Source organism: Sebastes fasciatus, chromosome 1 (assembly GCF_043250625.1).
Source record: "Sebastes fasciatus isolate fSebFas1 chromosome 1, fSebFas1.pri, whole genome shotgun sequence".
Lineage (NCBI taxonomy): Eukaryota > Metazoa > Chordata > Actinopteri > Perciformes > Sebastidae > Sebastes > Sebastes fasciatus.
In genome coordinates this window covers 45,979,145-46,004,368 of record NC_133795.1, presented here as the reverse complement: position 1 = coordinate 46,004,368, position 25,224 = coordinate 45,979,145, and the positions used below count along the sequence as shown (strand labels likewise).

At 43.0% G+C, this 25,224-nt stretch overlaps 1 protein-coding gene across 6 annotated transcripts in view; it reads left to right on the top strand.

Moving 5' to 3' along the window:
* rnf123 (ring finger protein 123) overlaps window positions 1-25,224 on the top strand; it is a 279,783-nt gene that overhangs the window by 167,904 nt on the left and 86,655 nt on the right. The window contains exon 38 of one of the 6 annotated variants that reach the window (XM_074649902.1): window positions 22,294-22,694. The exons of the other annotated variants lie outside the window; for them this stretch is intronic. Coding sequence (XP_074506003.1) covers window positions 22,294-22,309 — 16 coding nt within the window. The 3' untranslated portion in view covers window positions 22,310-22,694. Of the gene's footprint in view, window positions 1-22,293; window positions 22,695-25,224 lie in introns of those variants that run through there. 6 annotated transcript variants of the gene reach the window in all.

The window sequence follows — 25,224 nt, the reverse complement described above, 5'->3', positions numbered from 1 at the left end:
ATTCTCATTCCTGTCTGATTATATTGAATTAGTTTAAAAGTGAAAGGTAACTAGTGGTTCATGCATTTTTTTGAACATTTGTTCATTCATTAACCATCATCCACACATTCATTCCTTTGTGTGAAATACACAGAGAAATAAACATGACAAGATCAGGATTGTTCTTTGTGTTTGTCGTGTAATTGTGATTGAATTGTGATGGTATTTTGGTGATTGAGTATCAGGGACACGCAGTAATTGGACTGTTACAGGGAGCTTCAGGAGTGTGTGTGTGTGTGTGTGTGTGTGTGTGTGTGTGTCTGAGGTGTGAATGGATTGATGTTTTTCTCTCTGTAATCGGTTATGTGGTATCTGCAGAACGCTGAAAGATCGGATGTTTTTCTGGTCGATAAATTGAATTAATTAGGATTAGATTTTTTGCACAATGTGAAAAATATGTATTTTGTTACAATTAAGTCATTAACTGTGCACAAAAAACTTATTTTCAGCCAAACAGTCAGATAGATGATGGCTGGTTCCATTAACAGTGTTGAGATATGTCAGTCGGCAACCCGGTCTCACAGGAAGGCGTATAATAACACAACATTACACGGACATTCTGCGTGTCATGAGTATGTATTTTAGCCTTTATTTCACATCATGGTTGGGCTTAAAATAAGTACTTAAAACAGGAATGGCAGCAACGTAACAGAACTACAGAAAACATGTCACAAACGTCAAAAAACACACGTAACAATTATCATGTAATAAACGTCACTAACGTAATTTAAAAAACAAAACAGCGGTCAACAACGGTCTAAAACACGGGTTTCCTGGTTAAAAGTCCGGTGTTTGTTGGACCCATCCACCTCCCCTCCATTAGTGGTCTTTCATGCTTTTTATACTACGTCACTAACTCATACCATAGTATTTATACGCGGATGCTTTTATAATGCAGTAAGTACGAGAGACATGGCGTACAAAAGACACGGAAATCAAGAAAGCCATACTTATTGCACGCTAAACGCCTTGCACATTATTGTGGCATTTTTGTGCAAACGGACTGGACATTCGTGTAAACTGTGATGTGAACAACTTTGTGAACGCCTGCTGCAGTTTGCAGGACTGTAGTGACTCTACAGTAGGTATTCTTGCTGCTCTGACTGTGAATTTAACCAGCCAATTAGACTATTGTCAGTCTATTAATCAGTTATCAGTTTCCTTCACTCACACACCGCGCTCGTTCTCACTCGCTCTTTCACTTCACTCTCACGTGCATGCGCGCACACTACACACTGCAGAAGAGTTAGTTTAGCTCTGAGAATATCTAGTGAATGAACAGAGGACGTTTGAGCAGAAATAACTGCTGCAGCTCCTCCAGACCAACAGAGGTTTCCCGTGTCTTGTGAAGTGACGGGGCTCCGCAGAGAGAAACGTTATCGTCTCCGACCAAAACTCCGGTGTCTCCCCTGTTCCCTCCGGCTGCGGTCGGGAGGCTGAGGCAGGAAAAGCCAACACTAGGATCAGCAGTGATTCATGGAGAGACCTTCGTCTGGTCAGCTAACATTACTGCCAAGCAACTGAAATATAGAGTGATATTGTGGTTTTAGCTGACGTGTGTCGCCTCACTGTTTTGACTGATGCTTGTTCATGTCTATATAGAGCGAGCGCGAGTAACAGGATGCTGACTTTTGTTGACTTAATGGCCACAGGTGTCACTGTTAACAAGCAATTTACTGATTCTTACATAGAGTCCCTTTAAAAAAATTATCCTAATGTAAGTCTATCGGAAAAAGTCTTTTTGGGTCCAATGGCATCACGTGACGGACACGGAAGTTGTAGTACTATTGTTTCACAAATAGCCTGTTTACAAGCTCATTTTAAACCAATAAAATGCACATGAAGAATCTGTTTATAGAGATTAATTTCACTGTAACTGCGTGTGGCTATCAGCGCTGATCTTTGTCAATTGGACTGTTTTTGCATTCAGGCTCATTTACATAGGAAGGGGCAGATTTTGCATATATCCTAATTTAGATACGTGCAAATAGCACAGGAGCACCGAGACGCTGTTCGCTCGGCAGCGCAGTTAAGGGTGCATTCCAAACATTGTGGTTGCTTTGAAAATTGCACGTTTCCTTTTGTCTTGTTTGTGCAGGTTTAGTGGTCACAAAAGCTGTGCAATCCTTCTGTGAATTTGTTCGTCAGTCTCTGTTACAGAGATCGACACTGACAAGTTGATTTTATGTTTGTTGATTATGTTATTTTAACAGTTTATTGTTGCACATTGTTGCACACATCATTTTTTATACTATATATATATACAGTATATATATATATATCTGTTAATGACAAACATCATTTAGATGATATTATAAAGTTGCAACTGATGATTATAATAACTTTGTTAATGGTTAATAATTGGTTTCTGGTCCATCCATCTATGTAATGTTTATAGATGTTTTACAAAATGATTCCTTAAAGGATTTAAAAAAAAAAAAATTTGGTAATCACTAACCAATACCTAATATAGTATATAAATTGTTATATAAACTGATAATAAATAGTTTACTAATGTAATCAGAATATAATTGTTAATGTCTCTTATCAGCTATGATACAATATAGAATTTATAAACTAACTATTTCATATTATGCAAACTAATGATAAAATAACAGAAATTACAGCATTACTAATAATTAGTAAACATATTAATTACTAATTCTAATTTCATTTTTTGTTACAGTAAAATAACTATTGATTACGTTTAATTAACGATCAATTTACCATTTACAAATGATGGTTATTATAAAGTGTTACCAAAATATTGTTATCAGAATCAGCCCCAGAAACCCAGTACGGGTTGTGCTGTTGTTCTGACAGTAAAAGCTGTGAGGGTTAACTTGTATTTCCAGATAATGTTATACTAATATAGTAATAACAGGACATGCAGGTCTGTTATTATTATTAACTCTCTTCCACATGAAGATCTAAAAAATATGTTTCGGTCAAAAACAAAAATCGCGTGAATGATTAAAACATGAAGAAACTTGAGCATCCGCACACAGTGATGAGTGTTTGCATAACAGTGTGTGTGTGTGTGTGTGTGTGTGTGTGTGTGTGTGTGTGTGTGTGTGTGTGTGTGTGTGTGTGCCATTGTTGCTGCTGAAGCAGATTTCCTGTCTTCCCGGTGGTCTTCTGTTACCGTGGAAACGACAGGGCAGCTTGGATGGAGGGTGGGAGACGACGACGGAGAGGAAGTTCTGAGGAAAATAAGATGGAGGAGGGGAGGAGGAAAGGTGGAGGATGTGGGGAAGGATCAGACGTGAAGGGGTCAGAGGACCGACAGAGGAAGGTGGAGGCTTTTAGAGAGAGAGTTTCAGGGCTGAAGTAGGGAGTAGAGATGTGATGGATAGACCTGATGGATAGACCTGAGGGAAAGAAAGATCACAGGTTGAGGTGTTTGAGGCAGAAAGGATGGAGACGGAATACAACAAACAAGTAAAGGTAATGGGGGAGGGGGGGGTCAATCAGAGGGATATTTAGGAAAAAGGGACGTTGAAGGAAACAGAATGAGACACCGACAGATTAATTTATACAAGACAAAATGTAAAAAGATTAAAGACTAAACGTGTCATTGTCACAGGTGGCTTCATCATGAACCAGAAGTCTCATTTAGTTGTTGATATTTTCTCACTTCATCAATCAGTTTGGTCTATAAAACTAGAGTTGTTCCAATACCAGTATCGAAAAATGCGTCCGATACTGCCCCAAAATTCAATATCAGCCATTCGGCGATATTTCACAGTGGAAACTCCAACAAATAAAACGGCGATATGTCGAGTATGTGAGGCTTCCGTTGGAGGGGTGGCAGTAACCTGGTAGGGGGGCTGAATATTGCACCCTGCAGGACACATTAGCACACAGGATGTCCACTGAAGAGTAACTAATAATTGTTATTTATTCTTAGCTTCATATACTGTATTTATGTTCTTCCTAATAAAAGAAAGTTGTACTGCATTCATTCTCTGTATGTATTTTTTTTACATTAAAGGGTTTAAGATAGTAATCATATCACATCAGTACATGGTCAGTAAAGAACAGCTGTTAGATAATAATAATAATAATAATAATAACTATATATTCTTTTTATCACGCTGGTATCGGATCGGTACTCGATATTGGCCAATACCGCAAGTACAGGTAACAGAATCGTATCGGGGAGGAAAAAAATGGTATTGGAAAATTTCTACATTAAACATCAGAAAACAGAGAAAAATTCCAAGAACAATTAAAGATGATGTCACCTGACCAACAGTCCAAAAATCAACATGTTTTATAAAGTTAAACACAAGGAAATGCAGTAAATTCTCAAATTTGAGAACCTGGAACCATCAAATGTTTCCCAAAATGACTTCAGTGATTGATTATTAGTATTCTCCCTCTTTTAGCTCTGTTTTTGGTCTCCACCAACTCCTGAGGGGAAATATCTGTGTTTTTAGCTGCTAAATGCTTCACTGTGTTCACCAGCTAGTCCCCAACTGTGTCTGCCTGCTGTTTCCTGTAGTGTACAGTGGCTTTTTACAGCTTTTCCTCTGAAAGCGACGCTATGAGAGCGCTGAGGGTGAAGAACAGTAAAGTTGTTAAAACAATGAGCTGAAAGTCACTCTAAAGCTCCATAAAGCTGATCATTATATGCATTATAACCACTGTAATGTCTATGATCTTTATAATTGAATATATAATAGAATTGGCCCGCCATCACCAGCTCCTGTAGGTATCATCAGTGTGGATAGAAGGAGATGTTGATGGGAGTTTGGCACAGCAGCAGTAACTTGGCTCTGTAGTGCTTTGCACAGATGGAGCCAGACATCAAGCTAACATGCTAAATAAATGAGCACTAGGGTCCAATCACATCGACTCTCATAAATACGACTTAATGTAATTCATTTGTTTACCGATGTGACATTTATTTGATTTACTGCACTGTTGTACTGTGGCAGCCTGCAGGACCTTTCACAGAAAATAAGTGGATGGAAATCAAAGATTCATTTGAACCTGTGTTTATTACTCGTTTTGTTTTTATATTTAAAAGACAAAAAGGATGTTGTGATGTAATGATGTAATACTCCCCATAAAGACAACTTAAGGCCTTTGCAAACTGAACTCCAAATATGCATAGCACTGATGTATACAGTAAAGGGCTGCAACAAACAATTCTGTTCATCATTGATTAATCTGCTAATTATTACCTCAATTAACTGGTTGAAAAATGACCATTATAATTCCCTATATCCCAAAGGGGTGTATTGAAATGACTTGTTTTATTCCACCGTCAGTCCAAAATACAAATGTGTTCAGTTTATTATCACATGTGACAAAGAAAAGTAGCAGATGTAAAGACTAAGGCTCGAGCTTGAGGACGTCCCGTCGTCCTGGGGCAACAAAAAAAAATGGATCGGGGAGGATGAAAATTGATTTTGGGACAAGAATTGAAAGAAAAATACCTGTTATATTAATGTTAACCACTTATTTACTTACTTAATGCTCTACATCGCCTATGGGTAATAAGGCTGTAATGAGATCTCTCCATCGCATGTTGTCCTTAGCAACAAACTGCTCCTCTCCCCATGACAGGAGCAGCTTGTCCTGCAGCTCCTCCAACTTTAAAATGCACAGGACAGCTTAGGTCGTATTTCAGGACGGTTCCGGGAAGATGGTGAAAAAAGTTAGTTGAGAGTCTTGGCAAAGACTAAAACGTTGAATCAATTAACAAAATAGCTTCCACTTATTGGATAGACTATAGGTTTCTACCCTGTGAGAGAGAGCTGAAGGAGGGTGAGATGAAGATACTGTGTGAGTTGAAAGGGACAGGTAACAACAGGAAGTTAGTTATTGTAGTTTGTCAGTAGTTGGAGCTGCAGCAGATCATGGAGATACTTTAAAACACAACAGTCACGCTCTTGCTCGTGGTTATAACTATTTTTGGAATCAGTGTGACTTGCACTTCCCAAGGATATCATTATCTCTATCCAGAATAAACATCCATAAATCCATTTAGAAATCATAGAAAAAAGACGCTGCACAACTCGCCTGAGAATCATCATGTTTTTAAACATAATCCAGTGATAGTTGTCTGTGCTGTGCATCCGTTCTCACATGTTCAGACAGCGTTGCTTTCAGTTGTTGGAAGTGGCAGAAGTAGTTGAGGCAAGAATGATCACAGAGCTGTTTCATCTGTTCCTAGTGAAAGCTTCTTAAAGCTACAGACCTTTATGTTGATAGCAGAAAATGGATTAGACTTTGTTTTAGACATGATCTGCAGCATTATTTGCTGTGATATTTTGATCTTGTCATGGCTGTCTGTTGAATAGCAACAAAACAGAGTCGTAGCGCTGCCATTTTAGGTGAAGGCATTATTTTTCCAAAATGTTTAAAATGTATTGCTGGAATACATAATTTACTTGGATTTTCTGGTGATTAAAGGCTGCGGCAGTAGGTTAAAAATGCTGTTATTAAGGATAAACGGGCACTATGTGTTTTTAACTATTAAGTGAATATTGATTGCTTACACTTCCAATAATCCATCTCAGGAAATTTCCTTTAAATAGGCATCTTTTCTTCAAACTGAAAATAAGCATACCATTATTTTCATGACGGATAAACAACTGGATATAACTGGATTCACATGTTTTAGAACCATAAATGATTTATCTATCGCTAACATACAGTGTCTTACTTTTCCAATAGTCCTTTAGTCCGCAGTGAGAGGAGGAACGGGAGCTATAGAGAGATGTGATTTTATTTACTCTGTGGTCGTCATGAATAAATGATGCGATAGGTTTTAGTAGAGATTGAGAGAGCAGAAGGAACAGGAACGTCAGATGGGGATTCCTTCTTAATGGATGTTGGAAGAGTTTGTTATGGTGCAGTCATATAAAACATTGTCTCTGTCCTGTGGTGCATTTGATGTTTCTTTACAGACTAAGGACTCTCAGGTCAGACTCCCTGTTGGACTTTAAATCACTGCTCACTAAATCAAAACGGGATTCAAACTTTGGCCAAATGCCTGAAATTCAAATGTAAGAACTAGAGATACACCAATTGCAATTTTCTTGGCCGATTACAAGTTCTGCTAAATTTTACGAGATTACATTTGAGCACATCATGATAGATGTAATTTAACTTCTTCCAATACAAATTTTTACTTAGTACAGCTTGAACGCATCATAATAATTATTTAACCTCCGTTAACATTAGCTATTAGCTCTGTTATGAGTACGATTGTGCTGTCAGCAGTAGGACTGGGCAAAATCTTCTATCACGATATACCTGTAGGTGATTTCATATCTATATGAAATGGCCACAAGGTAAAGCCTATTTTTGTATACTCCTGTGCGAATTAAATACTTGACAAATGAAAAGTACGGAGTATTTTCTAATTTTAAGAGCTTGAGTGCAAAATGAACATAACAGTTTTAAGTGAAATTATAGAGAAAAAATAAATAAACACTGGCTTAGCTCCTATCGCGATAGAAACGATATAGAAAAATATATATACGATTGACATTTCTTATATTGTTTTGACGATAACTATGGTCTAATTGCCCAAGCCAAGTCGGCAGACGAGCCGGTCGCTGTGATTACTTACATACAATATAATAAGAGCCTGATTAAGTCGGTTGTTCCAAATGTTTTAAGGTTGTTCCTCCATGGCATATTTTGAACTTGCAGTTGTTACAAATTGCAGCTTTATGTCTTCTTCATTCACGCTGAAGAACTTCCACACTGACGAAATTATGTAAAACTATCATGCGGCACATATGCGTAAATTTCACTGGCAAAACATCTGAAATATGGTCGGTCATGGTCGATCGGCTGAAAATCAGCTGGTTTCGATCGGCCACCAATCGATCGGTGCATCTCTAGTAAGAACTTCAAAACACCTGAGTGACGCATCTAAAGAGTGTGGATTTTGGTGCCTGCATACAAATATCACCACAGTCCAGTACGGACATGATTATGGATTGAATTCATGGTTGCCTGGCTGCATGAGAGAAACAGCTTCTGTTTGTACGGTAAGTTCTTTTGTTTGAGTTGTTTCATGAGCTCCTCAATATTTGAAAGATAGATTATCATCTAGGTATTTGTACGATGTCACTTGATCAATTGGTGAGCCATCCATTTGGTAAAGAGCCTGTGTATGTTTGTGAGATCAGTGTGAGCTTGTTGTAGGACCTGAAGATTAGCTTGTAGATTGCATATTGCCAATGACTGAGAAGAAGCTACTATACAGACGAATCCAGGATTTAGGCAGGAGAAGAGGAGCAGTCATTACTGCGGTGGCATCAAAACACCTATAACACTGTAATGTATATAAAATATGTCTTGGAGATTGTGTAGTTACTGTTATCAGCTGCTCCAACAACATATTGACACTTAAATAATGCCATTTATGTCCGTCCTCAAAAGTGTAGCTTGTTTCTTTCTCAAAGTCTGTGTCAAAATTAATTTCAGATGAATGTTGAGACACTGAATAATTTCTACATTCACACAGACGACCTTCAACATCGCAGCAGATCGCAGCCAGATTTGTCTGTACAAAACTGCATCATCTGCATAGAAATGTATGATATTGAGTGTTTCACACAGGAGCAAATATTGTTAATGTATAGTGAGAACTACAGTGGCCCTAAGCCAGATCCCTGAGGTACGCCTTTATGGATCCTTAAAGGGAAAGCAATGTGGGTGGTATGTGCAAATGAACGCTGTTCTTCCCTCCGTGTTACCGGCGCCTAGAGCGAAACACCTCATTTTGAGTCATCCAGCGGACTATTGCCACCGGACTTAATTTAATTAGTATAATACGTATTCTAGTATAACTACGGGACAGGAAACAATCTGTCAAAGCCTTGTTTGGAGTCTAGCTTAGTTTCGGCCGATAAGTAATACGAAATTGGAGTTCAATATGGCAAAGATATATGACATAGTTTGTCCACCAGAGAGCAGCGAAGAGTTAATTTTTACACTGTTAAATTCACTAATCAACTCTTTTTTTTAAATCAAGATCTTTTTATTGGTTTTTTTTTTGCAGTATATAGCAAAAGTACAGCGCTATTATTACAATAGGAGCGTGGTCTGAAATGACAATACTCTGATAGGCGCAGGACTGAACCAGCGGGACAAGTTGGTTGTCGATAAAAAAATAATCGATCCTGGAGTATGTGAGATGGACGTGCGAGAAGAATGAGTATTCCCTATCGTTTGGATGTAGAGAGCGCCACACATCACAGACACCGTAGTCAGAGAGAAAGGCTTGAATGAAAGAAGCTGATTTACTTATTGTGCTGGGGTTAGTGGAAGATCTGTCTAAAACTGGGTCTAGCCAACAATTGAAATCACCTCCAAGTATGAGATAGTATGTGTTGAGGTCTGGCAGCAGAGAAAACAACTGTTCGAAAAACCTACATCATCTGAGTAAGGGGCATACACGTTAATTTTCCAGATACAATAACATATCGACCGAACTTGTCAGCAATCACATTGTGTGGTTCAAAGGAAATACTTTGACTGATAAGGACTGAAACCCCTCTGGCTTTGGTTTGAAAAGCGGAGTGAAATTTCTGCCCCATCCAGCCTGACAGAAGACGACCACTTTCTGAACTGCGAATATGGGTTTCTTGCAGGAAGGCTATTTCTGTTTTAAGTTGTTTGAGGTGTGAGAAAACCTTCTTTCTTTTAATGGGGTGGTTCAAACCCTTGACATTCCAGCTCTGTAATTTTAAGTGCCTATCCATGCAGCTTGACTAAAAAGGTTAGGACGTGAGCACAGTATTCAAGTGGTTGCTTTAAGATACAGCTGTAGCAGGTCAGTGGAGACCAGGAGTGACTAGTGTACAGTAATAGATTTGTGTAAGTCACTGAGGTGTTACTGGCACTGACATATCCCTTTCCCCCACCCCCCTCCCCAACCAAGAAAACTGCTAAAAAAGAAAGCAGCAAGCTCTTCAGAACAAACATTGCACAACGACAATTCTTCCTGTCTTAAACTAAATTAACTGCTGCTCCGGTATCATATACAAAACTAGATTCAAGCACCTCTAGAACAATATTTTGGCTTAAACAATCAACTTTATGAACTGTGGAAGCTGGGAAGCTCTAGCACGAGTTTACAGAAAGCAAAATTAAAACAAAATTTCACCAAAACCATAGAAGCAGGAATCAGACAGTCGTATGGAATTGTGATTTCAAAGTAGAGAGAAATAAGAAAAAAAAACATAGATTCACTGGTGCCATACCAGATATTTAAAGCACTTAGAATTAATGGTACAGAACAAGACCCACTTAAGTACTAACAAACGTACAATAACCAGTCTTTTAAAATGATAATTCCAGCTTGAAATGTGAACCAACTGTTCAACTGGCACTTTAAGGTCCAGTGCAGATTCAAATTGAAACGATATAACACTCAGAGAGGGCAAAGCTGTCATTTGAGATAACAGCTCCAAAGAGCCAGTATAGAACCAGCCTAAATAAAGGAATGTTTGCTTGTAAATGTTTGCAACTGTCTGTATATGTAGCCTAACAAGAGAGCAGCGCAAAAACACGTATGGGCCGGATAAATGAACATGTTCACCCATGTAAACAAACCCCACGTGACAGTTAACATACGCCGCACTACTAGTAAAATGGTAGGGCTATGGACAGTGCTACCTCTCATCCAGTGGGTCCAAAGTCACTAAAGAGTCCCTTCATGAATGTTCCCGTGACCTGCGGAAGCTGCTGATGTACTTGTGTGCCTCGTCAACTGAGCTGATTCTGGCTCCGCTTGACAGCGTCAGCCGGAGCCGGGCTGGGTAGAGCAGAGCAGAGCAGGCTTGAGTCCCAGTTTTTAAAGTTCTGCCATCAAGTCTCTGTATTCCCCCCGCTGGTTAACAACTTCAGGGCAGTAGTCCTCCAAAACACGAATTGGCTGGCCACGGAATTCAAGTTTACCTCTCCGCCGTGCCTCTCTGATGAGGAGATCCTTCGTCTGATATTGGTGCAGGCAGGGGCCGGTTTAGCAGCTGGGGAACGGTTGGCCCTGTCGATTTCTGGAAGGGATGGCAGTGTCTCGTTACCAAACGACTCGCGCAGCAAATTTGAGAAGAATTCAGTGGGACGCCCATTTTCAATGGATTCCGCGAGGCCCAGGATGCGTATGTTTTGGCGCCTGCTTTGGCTCTCCAGGTCAGTAACTTTAGCCTTTAGCCTGGCGTTGTCTTCGCTAAGGGTGGTGCACACGTTCTCAAGATCCACGACTCGTTGGCTGAGGTCTTCTGTAGCTAATTCCAAGGATGAAACCCGTTGGCAGTGGTCCTCCACTGTGAGCCGCGTTTGGTCTAGTTTGGAGTCCAGCTGGTGGTAGCCTCCAGTGTTAAGCTAACGTTAGCATCTTCTTTTTTGCTCCCCTTGGCTCCTTTCAAGTCATTGTGAAAAATACAAGGGTTGGTCAGGAGAAAAGGCTTTGTTTTGGCGTGGAAGTTAGAGGGCTGAATGGTATAAAAATTAAAAGTTTACCGGAGCACCGGCTAGTGCGTCTACTCCATCTGCCTATTGACCGGAAGTCCCCTAATCAACTCTTTAATAACCACATTTAAGGGATCGTATCAAAAATGTTTCTGTCTGGAAATCAGCCGATGTATCATTGCCAGATAAATAGCGTAATAAATATAGATATTGTTGTTGTCATCAACATTCCAATTTACAAAACATCCTGGAAATGTTGATTTCCTGATAGAAATGAACCCACTAACCGACTCTGCTCCGCATTGCTTCACATTACTGAGGAAACTTGATCTCATTTCATGCTTCTACTTCCATCTCCTCTCCTTTCTACATCCGATAAAGATCATTCATCCGGCGCTGTCAAACAGCCTGTACCGACAAACTGTGGCTAAGATCAGATATGTTCTTTCTGACATGTTTCAGTCCTGTTTTCAAAGCTTTAGTTTGTTGTGACTCTGTACTAACTCTGGAAACACAGCAGCTGTCCTCTTGTGTGTTGACCTGTCTGTCTTTATTGCTCCATGTTTGGTCCCTCTGTTATACCGAGGCACGTTATGTACGACATGGCCAACAATAACGGCTTACTGTTTTCTTCCACCATCTGTCTGTTATTGTTCCTTTTCTCTTCCTCATCACTTTCTCTGACCTCGGTCTTCTTCACACTTGCATAAACTAACAGTCAAAGATATGTGTTTATCTTGTGTTGTTAGCAGAGTGTTCGGTGTCAAGGCGGTTTATCTGAGATTTATAAAGAAAAACCAAACACAAGTCAAGAGTTCAAACATTCATCACACAGACATACAGACAACCCTCTGAGACCAACAATATAGCCGTTTTTGTCTTTTTTAGGGGAGTCCAGGGGGTTTGAAGGGGGAGGTAGCAGGTCAACAGTAGATGTCACATAGAAGTGGTGTACATCATCTGAAAGCTGGCAACCTGAAGATTAATTTGAGATGCAGCTCAGCACTGTGCGATAAGTTATTCTAGTCATTAATCAGAAATAAACATCCATCCATTATCTGTAACCGCTTATCCTATTCAGGGTCGCGGGGGGGCTTCACATTGGGTGAAGGCGGGGTACAACCTGGACAGGTCTCCAGACTGTCACAGGGCTGACACGTAGAGACAGACCACCATTCACACTCACATTCACACACACGGGACATTTAGAGTCAACAATGAACCTAACATACATGTCTTTGGACTGTGGGAGGAAACCTGAGCACCCGGAGTAAACCCACGCTAACACGGGGAGAACATGCTAACTCCACACAGAAGGGTTTGAACCTGCGACACTCTTGTTGTGAGGAGGCAGTGCTAACCACTGGACCACTGTGCCTTCCCGTAAATAAACATGAATTAATTCATTATTAAGATCAATTGTGAAAGCGTATCAGAGCTTAGAACATAATGATAGAAGTATATGATTTTTGGGTTGATACCATTTGTTACACAGATTTGGTGCTAAATTAAAAAAAAAAATTTACCACTGGAGAATTGATCAAAATGATTAATAATCCCTCCAAAACACCACCTTGAGTGACAAGACCTTGAGGAACACCATAGAAAAAGCCATGCTGGGATTTGGGATAAAAAACTTTTGACATTTGGAGATTTCTGCAAGAATTGCATTTTTCGGTGATTCTCCGTAGGTTTTTCTAGTTTCATATGATATCTGTACCTTCACTCGAGCTCTAAAACTGAACCTGCTCCAGCCTCTGAAACACAGTAAAGTCAGTCGGGATCACGGGTCTCAGGGGGTTCAATCAGTATTTCACTCTCTCAGTAGACGTGGAAGTCGACTCTTAACGCAGCAGCAGCTCTTCCTCTTCTGTTGGAGTCAGATCAGCTGGCTACTGCCGTCTAACATGAGCTCATACATGAGGCCACTCAGTGTCACGGCACACTTTGAATCTCCGGCTGTCTGCGTGGGTGTCTGCATGTCTGTTGGTGTGTGGAATATGTGTCCAGTAAAGCCGTGATCACACTACAGTCGGTGGTGTGTGTAAGCAGCCATGTTCCACATGTGCGCACTAGTAAACAAGATAGAAGAAGACTGGCTTCCTCTCCCTACGAACAGCGGCCGAGGCTTGTGGGTATCGTTTGAGGGAGACTGTTTAAAGACAAAAATTGAAATAGGAATACAGAACAGAGTAAAACACTTCCAGAATAGGGATGTTAATTATTTACTGTTTAACCAACATTAATAATTTTAACCTATTAATGCTAACGGTTAAAAGAAATTAAAAAAAATAGCTAAAAAGCTGGGCAAAACTCAGAGGAGCAGCTCGTCACTTAAAGGAGAATAGCTGGTCCACCTTAACAGCCCACCTTAAGAGAATCTGAGCCGGAGTTACAGATACAGGAAGTTGGCTCGGAGGAGTAGTAGTGTTTATTCACCGACAAATAAACTGTACATACACTGCTACACTTACGTTCACAGCTAGAACGCCACCAAATGAACGTGCAGTAGTAGTTTAGCTCTGAGAATATCTAGTGAATATCTAGTGGACGTTTGTGCAGAAATAAATGCTGCAGCTCCTCCAGACCAACAGAGGTTTCCCGTGTCTTGTGAAGTGACGGGGCTCCGCAGAGAGAAACGTTATCGTCTCCGATCAAAACTCCGGTGTCTCCCCTGTTCCCTCCGGCCGCGGTCGGGAGGCTGAAGCAGGAAAAGCCAACACTAGGATCAGCATTGATTCATGGAGAGACCTTCGTCTGGTCAGCTTTTACCACTGACTTTCTGGAGTGCTGCCATATTATTTGACTTTATTAACAACCATCAGTAAAAATATTAAAGTTTAGAGAAAATCAATCAACAAAAATAATAATAAATTAAATATATATTTACAATCATAAATGCTAAGATAGATGTACATACGTCCTTAAATTAGGGCTGTCAATCAATTAAAATATTTAAGCGCAATTAATAGCCATAGTCCATATTTAATCACGATTAATCACAAATTAATCACAAATTTTGTATCTATTCAAAATGTACCTTAAAGGGAGATTAGTCAGGTATTTAATACTCTTATCAACATGGGAGTTGACAAATATGCAAATATGTATATATTTATTATTGGAAATCAATTATCAACACAAAACAATGACAGATATTGTCCAGAAACCCTCACAGGTACTGCATTTAGCATAACACAATATCCTCAAATCACAACATGGCAAACTGCAGCCCAACAGGCAACAACAGCTGTCAGTGTGTCAGTGTGCTGACTTGACTATGACTTGCCCCAAACTGCATGTGATTATCATAAAGTGGGCATGTCTGTAAAGAGGAGACTCGTGGGTACCCATAGAACCCATTTACATTCACTGATCTGGAGGTCAGAGGTCAAGAGACTCCTTTGAAAATGAACATGACAGTTTTTCCTCGACAACATTTAGCGTAAATTCGGAGGCTTATTGAACCTCCTTTGCAATAAAACAGCATATCCACTCTAGCTTTAAAACGGAGCCCACAACAAGCTCTGAAAGATGCGTTAATGCGTTAAAATGAATTTGCATGAACATATTATGTTATTATCGCGTTCTAGTTTTAACGCAGAAAAAGAATATTAGGTTTTTCTGTTTCGTTAGGTTTGTTGCTGGTATGTAAAGGCCTTTAGAATAACTGGGAGTTTGATAGTTCATCATGAACCCTCAACATGTCTTGAAAAATATTATTTACTGTATGACGTACGGTACCTTTTAGTTTCTCCATTGTTAACTTTAATTTAACCACCAGAAACATATTGTAGCGACCCTGCAGGACTAACATAGGAGAGACACTTGGGGAGTTCATGGGGGGGAGATGTGTCCCTAGTTAAGCTGGATAGGTCAGGTTCATTAAAAGGGGAGGGCGCAGAGAGAGCAAAGGAGTGTGGGAGAAGGAGGAGGAGGCAGAAGAAGAAAGGCAGCAGGAGCACGCCACGTATGTTACGGAGTTTAGCTGATTAGCTAGTTTAGGCTACCACCCTTTTGTTGTTTTGGGCACTCTTCCAACCCCGGGGTTAGCCTGTATCGTAGGGTAATAAAACCCGGTTCTCCGGTTAAACTTCAGCCACCTTGTCCTCATCAATTAGCTAGCTAGCCAGCCGTGCTACGGAGCCGCGAGCGCTACACTGGTGTCAGAAGTGGGATTCCCCGCCCCCACTCCCCGCACGACAGCTGGCTACCACCGCTAGCTACCGCCGGAGGAACGAGATGGCTGAACAGATGGAAAAGTCGGACTTCTACGCCACATACACCCCCCCAGAAACACCAATGAGAGAGCCAACAGATGATGGCCCGGTTGTAAGGAGAAAAGTGGTGAAGATAACTCACTCGCCGCTCGCTACACTGCTGACTGACGTCCCTGCTGTGATGGAAAACAGTCCGTTCCAGTTGGCCGCAAATCCCGGACCATGCTCTGAAGGAGCAAATGTAAACAATGCAGCCGCATGCAGACCGCGCATCGGCCAATCAGAAAGCGATGACGTCACCACTCTGACGGCTCCCGAAGGTAAAAGAGGTGGCCAACCAAAGTCTATCCCAGAGTTAGAGAAAGACATTACAGCTACAATTGAGGATGGCTTTATGCAGAGAATGAGCATTGCAATGGAGCGTGCTTTTGGACATTTCCTGAATAATTCTAGAGGCAGCCTTATGTCCCGGATGGGAGGAGAACCAAAGAGTCGTGTGACTAGTCCTCTTGAGTCAGAGAGCCATGCTAAACCGGCTAACACAAATAATGCATATGTGGGCACCAACCAAGCCCGTACCAAAACTGTCAGAGCTAAGGATGAGTATGCTACTGTCGCTAATATCCGTGACGCTAATGTTCCTGTTGACGGTCCGAGTTCAAAAACTATCCAACCTCCCGGTGAGGGCGCCACTGTGGATACCCACCCTGTGGAGAGACTTGGCAAGTGTAGCTCCCTTACCTCGGCTTCAGTTACTTCACCTGCTGCCGTCAACCAGCCAGGTGACCTGATACCTGCTCTGACTACTGCGCTTACTACGGCCTTGATGAGTGTTAAAGAAATGGCCCCGGCCCCATCCCTCAGAGACAGCCTCCTGAGCGTTGGGCGCTATGATGGACTCACTTCATGGGAGACGTACTGGGCTCAGTTCTGTCTTCTAGCAACAGCCAACGGCTGGTCCCCTGAAAAGAGAGCTGTCCATTTAATCTCGGCATTAGAGGGTGAGGCTAGGAAAGTACTGCTGGATGTGACTGTGGCCGACCTGGAGAACCCACAAGCGATATCTAGGGCCCTGGACAGGCGCTTTGGGAACACCACCCCCGCAGTTGTGATGCGGCAGAGGTTCAACGAACGAGTGCGGGCACCTGGAGAAAAGCTGGGAGTGTTTGCGGCAGAGCTGCGCTACCTCGCCCAAAGAGGATTCCCTGATTTTGATGATGCAACACGCTTGGTGCTAACCAAGGAGGCATTCATTCGTGGCCTTCTACCCCTCCCATTATGGCAACAGATCCGGCTGGCTGACCCTCAGACCCTGGAGGCAGCTCTAGAGAAAGCACTGGCAGTGGAAGACATCCTCATAGAGGGTTTCGAGCCTCACCCCAGACAGGTGTCGACACGCCCCAAGACTCAAGCCTTTCAGCTTCCTGGACCAACCTCCGTGCCGATGGGCCCAGGACGCCCACCAATGTCACCAGAAGATCGACGGAGCCAAATCTGCTGGAGGTGCAACCAGGGAGGCCACTCACGGCGCTTTTGTCCAGTCCCTGATTCCGCATCGGCGCCGGGAAACGCTCGAGGCTCGGTTTAGAGGGGAGCGACCCGAGCCACCCTTCACTCCCCACAGGTTGTGACACTCAACCGGTGATAAAAGCGCTCAACCTCCCTGTCACTCACGCCCTTTTCCCCCCTAACACATCCAACACTGATGGCTGCCGAGTACCCGCCTTGGTTAATGGTCGGTTGACTCACGCCCTGCTCGACACAGGCTCGACTGCAACTCTCCTTCACCCTGATCTCCTGCCGACTGGAACTCAGCCCCAAGCCACCAATCTTCCGCTAATCACAGTCACCGGGGGAGAAGCTCCCATGCTGGGGAGGTGTGAAGCACAGATACAATTGGGGGCCTATTCAGTCTGCCAGCCAGTCTGGGTCGCCGAAGTTAAAGAGGACTGTTTAATTGGACTAGACTTTCTGCGTAGTGCAAAGGCAGTACTGGACTTCAACAAACGGACCATTACGTTACCGGACGGGACGTCCATCCCCTTTCTGAACGATTCCCTCATTCCTGAAATGACTGAGAAGGTAGTTGGGGACGACGGAATGGAATGGGACCCACCATGTTCTCCTGAACCTCCTCAGTGGGAGGCCCCTTTCACAGAAAGCCTTTTGCCACTGTCCGAAGACAACCTCACAACCACAGACACAGCGGTTCACACCAAGCCACATTTACCTGCAGTCGTACAGGCCGCAACTGTGGCCCCCATGTCTGAGAAAGAGTCAGTGGCCATTACGACTGTCAAAGACCTGTGGGAGAAGAATCGTGAGGGTCTGCACTCGGAGCAGCAGGATAGGCTCTGGAATCTCCTTCATGAGTATCGACACAGTTTCTCCACCAACCCAAACGATGTGGGTCGCACACACTTGGTACAGCACTCCATCAATACTGGGGATGCACAGCCAATCCGCCAGCGGCCTAGGCGACTTCCCTATGCCCGTCAAGCTGCAGCGAACCAGATGCTACAAGAGATGAAGGATGCTGGCATTATCGAGCCATCAGAAAGTCCGTGGGTGTCACCAGTCGTTATGGCCCCTAGGAAGGATGGGAAATTGAGGTTTTGTGTCGACTTCCGACCCCTGAATGACAAAACAGTGAAAGACTCCTATCCACTGCCGCGGATAGACGAGTCTCTGGACTATGTGGCTGGCTCAGCATGGTTTTCGTCGTTGGACCTCCGGAGTGGATATTGGCAGGTGGCCATGGCTCCAGAGGACAAGGCCAAGACCGCCTTTACCATGGGACGTGGCCTGTGGCAGTTCACCACCATGCCGTTCGGGCTGTGCAACGCGCCAGCAACATTCGAGAGGCTGATGGAAAAGGTCCTTGTTGGTGTGCCCCCCGAGCGCTGCCTCGTCTACCTCGATGATCTCCTTGTCCATGGGCCCAGTTTTGATGCTGCACTCGAGAGCCTAGGAGAGGTACTGGAGCGGATCAAGTGTGCGGGCCTGAAGCTTCATCCCGGGAAGTGCCGCCTTCTGCAGCGGGAGGTCTCCTTTCTGGGTCACAGAGTCAGTGGAGCTGGCATTATGACAGAGCCTGACAAGGTGGCGGCTGTCCGAGACTGGCCTACCCCCACTGATGTCCACCGGCTGAGATCCTTCTTAGGATTAGCGTCCTACTACAGGCGGTTTGTGGCTGGATTCTCTACTGTGGCTGCGCCCATGTTCAACTTACTGCGCAAGGACACACCCTACAAGTGGGGACCAGATCAGGATGCGGCCTTCCACCAGCTGAAGCAGGCCTTATGTAAAGACCCGGTGCTGGTTGCACCCGACCCAGAGCTGCCATTTATCCTTGACACAGACGTCAGCGACACGGGCCTTGGCGCTGTACTCTCGCAGCTGACCCCGGAGGGCGAGCGTGTTGTTGCTTACCATAGCCGCACCCTCGATAAGCCAGAGAAGAACTACTGTGTCACTCGCAGAGAACTGTTAGCGGTGATTGACGCAGTGAACCATTTCAAACACATCCTCTGTGGTCTTCCGTTCACCATCCGTACGGATCACGCTGCCTTGAAGTGGCTCATGTCATTCAAAGAGCCGGAAGGGCAAGTAGCCAGATGGATCGAACAACTCCAGGCCTTTCAGTTCACCATACAGCACAGAGCTGGTGAAAGCCACACAAATGCAGACAGTCTCTCCCGTCGACCGTGTGGCTGTCACCACTGCAACCAGGCCGAAGAACGTGAAGCGGCAAACCTACACACTGGAAAGGTGATCTGTCGAGCTCTGCTATGGTCGACCGCCCGATGCACCGGACGCCATGGCTGGGCCAGAATATGCCAGCCATTTACAGGACCGATTGGAAACGGCCCACAGCTTTGCCCGGCATCAATTACAACAGGCCGGGGTCCGTCAAAAGCGCGGCTATGACGCCCATGTCAAAGGTCAGGACTTCCAGGCTGGGGACCTTGCCTGGGTGTATGGACCCAAGAGAGTGAAGGGCCGCTGCCCCAAGTTGGACAGTGCATGGATTGGTCCCTGCTACGTGGTCGAGAGAGTGGGGCAGGTTGTCTATCGTGTCAAACTGGCACCCAGAGGACGCACAGTGGTACTGCACCGGGACAGGATGGCACCGTACCAGGGAGACCAGCAGCCAGCCTTCCCAGGGACACCTACCAGAGCGCAAGCCAGGCCACCTCGCCGCCGGAGAGACCCACCCATGCAGCAGCAGGATGTTCTTCAAGAAGAAGTGGTGACACCGCTTGGTGCCGTAGTGCCAAGGAATGCCTCTGCCACACCCAGAGCTCCTCTGGGGGATCATGGAGTCCGGAGGTCGCAGAGGGAACGGCGATTGCCAGGTCGCTTTCAAGACTTTGCTCTTCCTCGGGGACGAGGAATTAGAGGGGGGGGCCATGTAGCGACCCTGCAGGACTAACATAGGAGAGACACTTGGGGAGTTCATGGGGGGGAGATGTGTCCCTAGTTAAGCTGGATAGGTCAGGTTCATTAAGAGGGGAGGGCGCAGAGAGAGCAAAGGAGTGTGGGAGAAGGAGGAGGAGGCAGAAGAAGAAAGGCAGCAGGAGCACGCCACGTATGTTACAGAGTTTAGCTGATTAGCTAGTTTAGGCTACCACCCTTTTGTTGTTTTGGGCACTCTTCCAACCCCGGGGTTAGCCTGTATCGTAGGGTAATAAAACCCGGTTCTCCGGTTAAACTTCAGCCACCTTGTCCTCATCAATTAGCTAGCTAGCCAGCCGTGCTACGGAGCCGCGAGCGCTACAATATTCTTCATATCTCCTCTGCGATGACCGAATCGTGTTCTCTGCAGTCGTTTTACAAGCCTCGACCGAATGTTGACTTGTTTTGAAGCGGAAGCCGAGCACGAGGGAAGACCTCTTGAATATTTAATGGTAGTTCGACCCTCCACTTCACATAAGTGCATCGCTGTGAGAACATCCCTTTACTTTCCCCCTCGCATTAACCCTCTCAGCTGAGGCACTGACGAGAAGTCAGCTCCACTTAGAGAAGGACGGACTGACGGTCACAGCGCTGACCGCAGCCGTTCACAGGAGAAGTGATGTGTGAAGAACGAGAAAAGACAAGTTCAAACCCAGTTTACGCGCTCACAGCTGACCAATCACAGCGTGAGGTGGACCTGAATGTCACCTCGTTGGTTTCGTAATGTCACAGAAAGTGTTGGACGGGAGATGCAGTGTAATGTGGGATCTAATATCCACAAACCACTCGCACTGTGATCACGATCATCGGTAGGGATGGGTATCATTAAGGTTTTAATGGCACTACTAGTCTTACCGATACTGCTTATCGAACCGGTACTCTTAACGGTTCTTTTTGTTGTTTTTTTAAGAGAAAAAATTAAACAAATATATAACATTATTAACATTGCTTTACTTTGTCATATATACTGTATTTAAATGAACATTTGATTAGCAACTGCAACAGCCTTGTTTTGAACAAATCACTGATAATGTCATAATTATAATAATGTAACATAAATAAATATGGACTGTGCTGCGCTAACTAGCTCTCCTTCTGCCCATTTCAACACAGATTTTTTCACAATGTAGCATTATCAGAGACGTTTTCTATCGTCTCCGGGACAACGGGACACCCCGCCGTTAGTCTCGACCCCCTGACAGTACCTGCAGTACTGTAAAAAAAACAACAACACGTTTTCAGAATTTTGGCATCGACTTAGTATCAACGTGTCAGTTCTCATGACATCCCTAAACCCTAAACAACACTAAACTCTGCCCAGCTGGCACTCATGTTTCCACTGTTGTCTTCCAGCAACATGTCACCTCGCGAGATTTCAGAACAATAATTCTCCTTGTGTGGGACTCTTTCTATAATGTCAGACACTTATAATGACAACCAGAGTCTGTCATGGCAAAAACAAGCACTTTTAGTGGACAGAGGCAAAAATGCGTAAAGACATCTATAAAGAAAAGAATACAGAAATAAATACGTTTGGGGGTGAAATGCAAAGGGGAAATTGGGCAGAGATAAGTAAATACATAAATAAATACATACATTTAAAAATGAATACAAAAAAATAAATAAATAAATAAAAAAAAACAAAAAAACAATAATATAAAATAAATGCAAAAATAAAATAATAAATGCATAAATAAATACATTTAAAAATTATTTTAAAAATATAAATAAATGCATAAATGTATGATTACATAAATAAATACATACATTTAAAAATAAATACAAAATAAATGAAAAAAATAAGTAAATAAATAAATAAATGAAAAACAAATGCATAAATAAATAAATAATAAGTAAATGATGCAAAAATAAATACATGAATAAATAAATACATTTAAAAAATAATAAAAAATAAATAAAAGGGAAAAGTTAAACAGGAGTAAATAAATAAGGGAATTGATACAAAGATTTAAAAACAAAATTAAGCAAATGTCACATTTTATCAATTAATGAATTCATTTATTATGTATTTTTATATTATTTTGCTATATACAGTATAATGATATATTTATTAATTTTTTCAAGTCATTTATTTATTTATTTATTCATTTATTTTTTATATTGGCAGGTTCCGACTTCAGTGAAGTTCTGCAGCTTGTTTTTTACTACGTGGATGTTTGTTGTTTTTATTCCCTACAGTATCATATCACACCGTATCTTTAAAAAGGGGGAATCATCACCAGAGGGGTTCACAGCTGTTATTCTCCAGAGTCTTTGTTTCTCCTGTGCAGTAAACTGATGTGTGTAGAGTTTCTTAAAGTGTGAAAAAATCCTCCCTCTGTGTCTCAGAACCCCCCTTCCTGGCACATCAGCCCTGTGTGGGCTGTTAGACATCAGAATAACGGCCTAACCCCCTTCACAGGATCTGCATCACCATCAGTGATTCCCAGCGGTTATTTATGGCTGCAGAGGATCTTCTGTGACGTTCAGTGATATCACGTTGATTTGAATAATAGCATGAAGGTAACACAGGATATGAACAGGGGGGATTAATGATCCATCGTTATGTGTGTGTGTGGGTTGGTCCTGTTTAAAGGTGTTTTATTTCCCCTTCTTACATCCTATCAGACACATTCAGAGCTGTTGAAGTGAAGCAAACAGCAGGACTCGTGTTTATACTGTGAACTGATTACATCATGTGTTTAGTCTACTTATGAGATCACTTTGTGTTCTCTCAGACATGAAGGAAAGGAAATAGTTTCACTCCTTCTTGGATATTTAAAGGATCTGTTCAGACAGAACATGAGGGGATTTTAGAGGTGATGCATTTGCATATAATATCAATGAAAAGACGCGATTAGATGAAACATTGCCTGGGTCGGGGCAAATGTTCCACCAGGCGTGTTTTGGGGCATACGGTCTCTGAGATATTTGATTTTTTTTTGTTTCTGTTTCTGAGTTGAAACTAAATCTCTGCATTCATTTTCCCAGCTGACTGTGTTCTGTCTGAATGGGTTAAACCACCTGGATGTGTTCTGTCTGAATGGGTTAAATCACCTGGATGTGTTCTGTCTGAATGGGTTAAATCACCTGGATGTGTTCTGTCTGAATGGGTTAAATCACCTGACTGTGTTCTGTTTGAATGGGTTAAATCACCTGACTGTGTTCTGTCTGAATGGGTTAAACCTCTTCACTGTGTTCTGTCTGAATGGGTTAAACCACCTGGATGTGTTCTGTCTGAATGGGTTAAATCACCTGGATGTGTTCTGTCTGAATGGGTTAAATCACCTGACTGTGTTCTGTCTGAATGGGTTAAACCACCTGGATCTGTTCTGTCTGAATGGGTTAAACCACCTGGATGTGTTCTGTCTGAATGGGTTAAATCACCTGGATGTGTTCTGTCTGAATGGGTTAAATCACCTGACTGTGTTCTGTCTGAATGGGTTAAACCACCTGGATGTGTTCTGTCTGAATGGGTTAAATCACCTGGATGTGTTCTGTCTGAATGGGTTAAATCACCTGGATGTGTTCTGTCTGAATGGGTTAAATCACCTGACTGTGTTCTGTCTGAATGGGTTAAACCACCTGGATCTGTTCTGTCTGAATGGGTTAAACCACCTGGATGTGTTCTGTCTGAATGGGTTAAATCACCTGGATGTGTTCTGTCTGAATGGGTTAAATCACCTGGATGTGTTCTGTCTGAATGGGTTAAATCACCTGACTGTGTTCTGTCTGAATGGGTTAACCCACCTGGATCTGTTCTGTCTGAATGGGTTAAACCACCTCCCTGTGTTCTGTCTGAATGGGTTAAACCACCTGACTGCGCCATGCTGGTCTGGTCTATAGCTTGGAGCCATAAAGCCGTGCCGGTCTGGTCTATAGCTTGGAGCCATAAAGCCGTGCCGGTCTGGTCTATAGCTTGGAGCCATAAAGCCGAGCCGGTCTGGTCTATAGCCTGGAGACATAAAGCCGTGCCGGTCTGGTCTATAGCTTGGAGACATAAAGCCGTGCCGGTCTGGTCTATAGCTTGGAGCCATAAAGCCGTGCCGGTCTGGTCTATAGCTTGGAGCCATAAAGCCGTGCCGGTCTGGTCTATAGCTTGGAGCCATAAAGCCGAGCCGGTCTGGTCTATAGCCTGGAGACATAAAGCCATGCTGGTCTGGTCTATAGCCTGGATCGATACATGCCTCCTGCTGGTGAACATATCAGCCCTTTTGCAGCATTTAGCGACACAGGGAGCGCATTAAAAAAGAGAGAACTGCAGTTCTCTCTTTTTTAATGCGCTCCCTCTCAGCTCCCTTATTTATCTCGACACCGCTCGGCCTCGTGCACTGACTGATGCGTACGGCCAATCACGTATGAGGACGGGGAGGCATATTGTCTTAAAGGACCGAAAAGTGAATCTGTTGTTCTTGTGTGAGACCCAGTGACCATAATGTTCCATAAGCAGAGGTTAGAAAAATGAAATAGCATCTAGAGTTTACAGATTTGGAAATAATTCTCATTCCTACACATGGATGGAAACAGCTTTGAAATGGAGCTTTAAATGAGGCAGAACCATTCAGCCTAGCTTCATGATTTTCTCATTCAAATCATCTTTTTTCATGGAGACAATAACCACGGCATGATTATGATGTTGATGAAGATGATGGTGACAGCAGTGAAGGTGGTGATGATGGCAATGAAACGATCAAACAAGGAGGTGTTGATGTTAATGGACAAACATGTGGTTTTATTTATGCTTTTACTAGATATCAGAAAATGATCTCATGTGACACAATGGGTCCAAACACACAGTCTGATCCTCTGCTCTGTATTTAGTAGAAATAACATGATGTTCTCCTTTGTGCTACATCTGTCTCTCTTATATAAAGCTAGAGAGTATATGAAATCTACGTGGTATCGAGTATTAAGTATACAGTATTATTATCAATACAGTCCCTGGACAAAATCAATTGGATTCCATTTATCAGCCTTAAAAGTAAATGTACAACTTGCAGGAACTAACTGTTGTTGCTGTATTTCATGTTCCGTTGTTTTATTCCGTCCAAAAGAATAT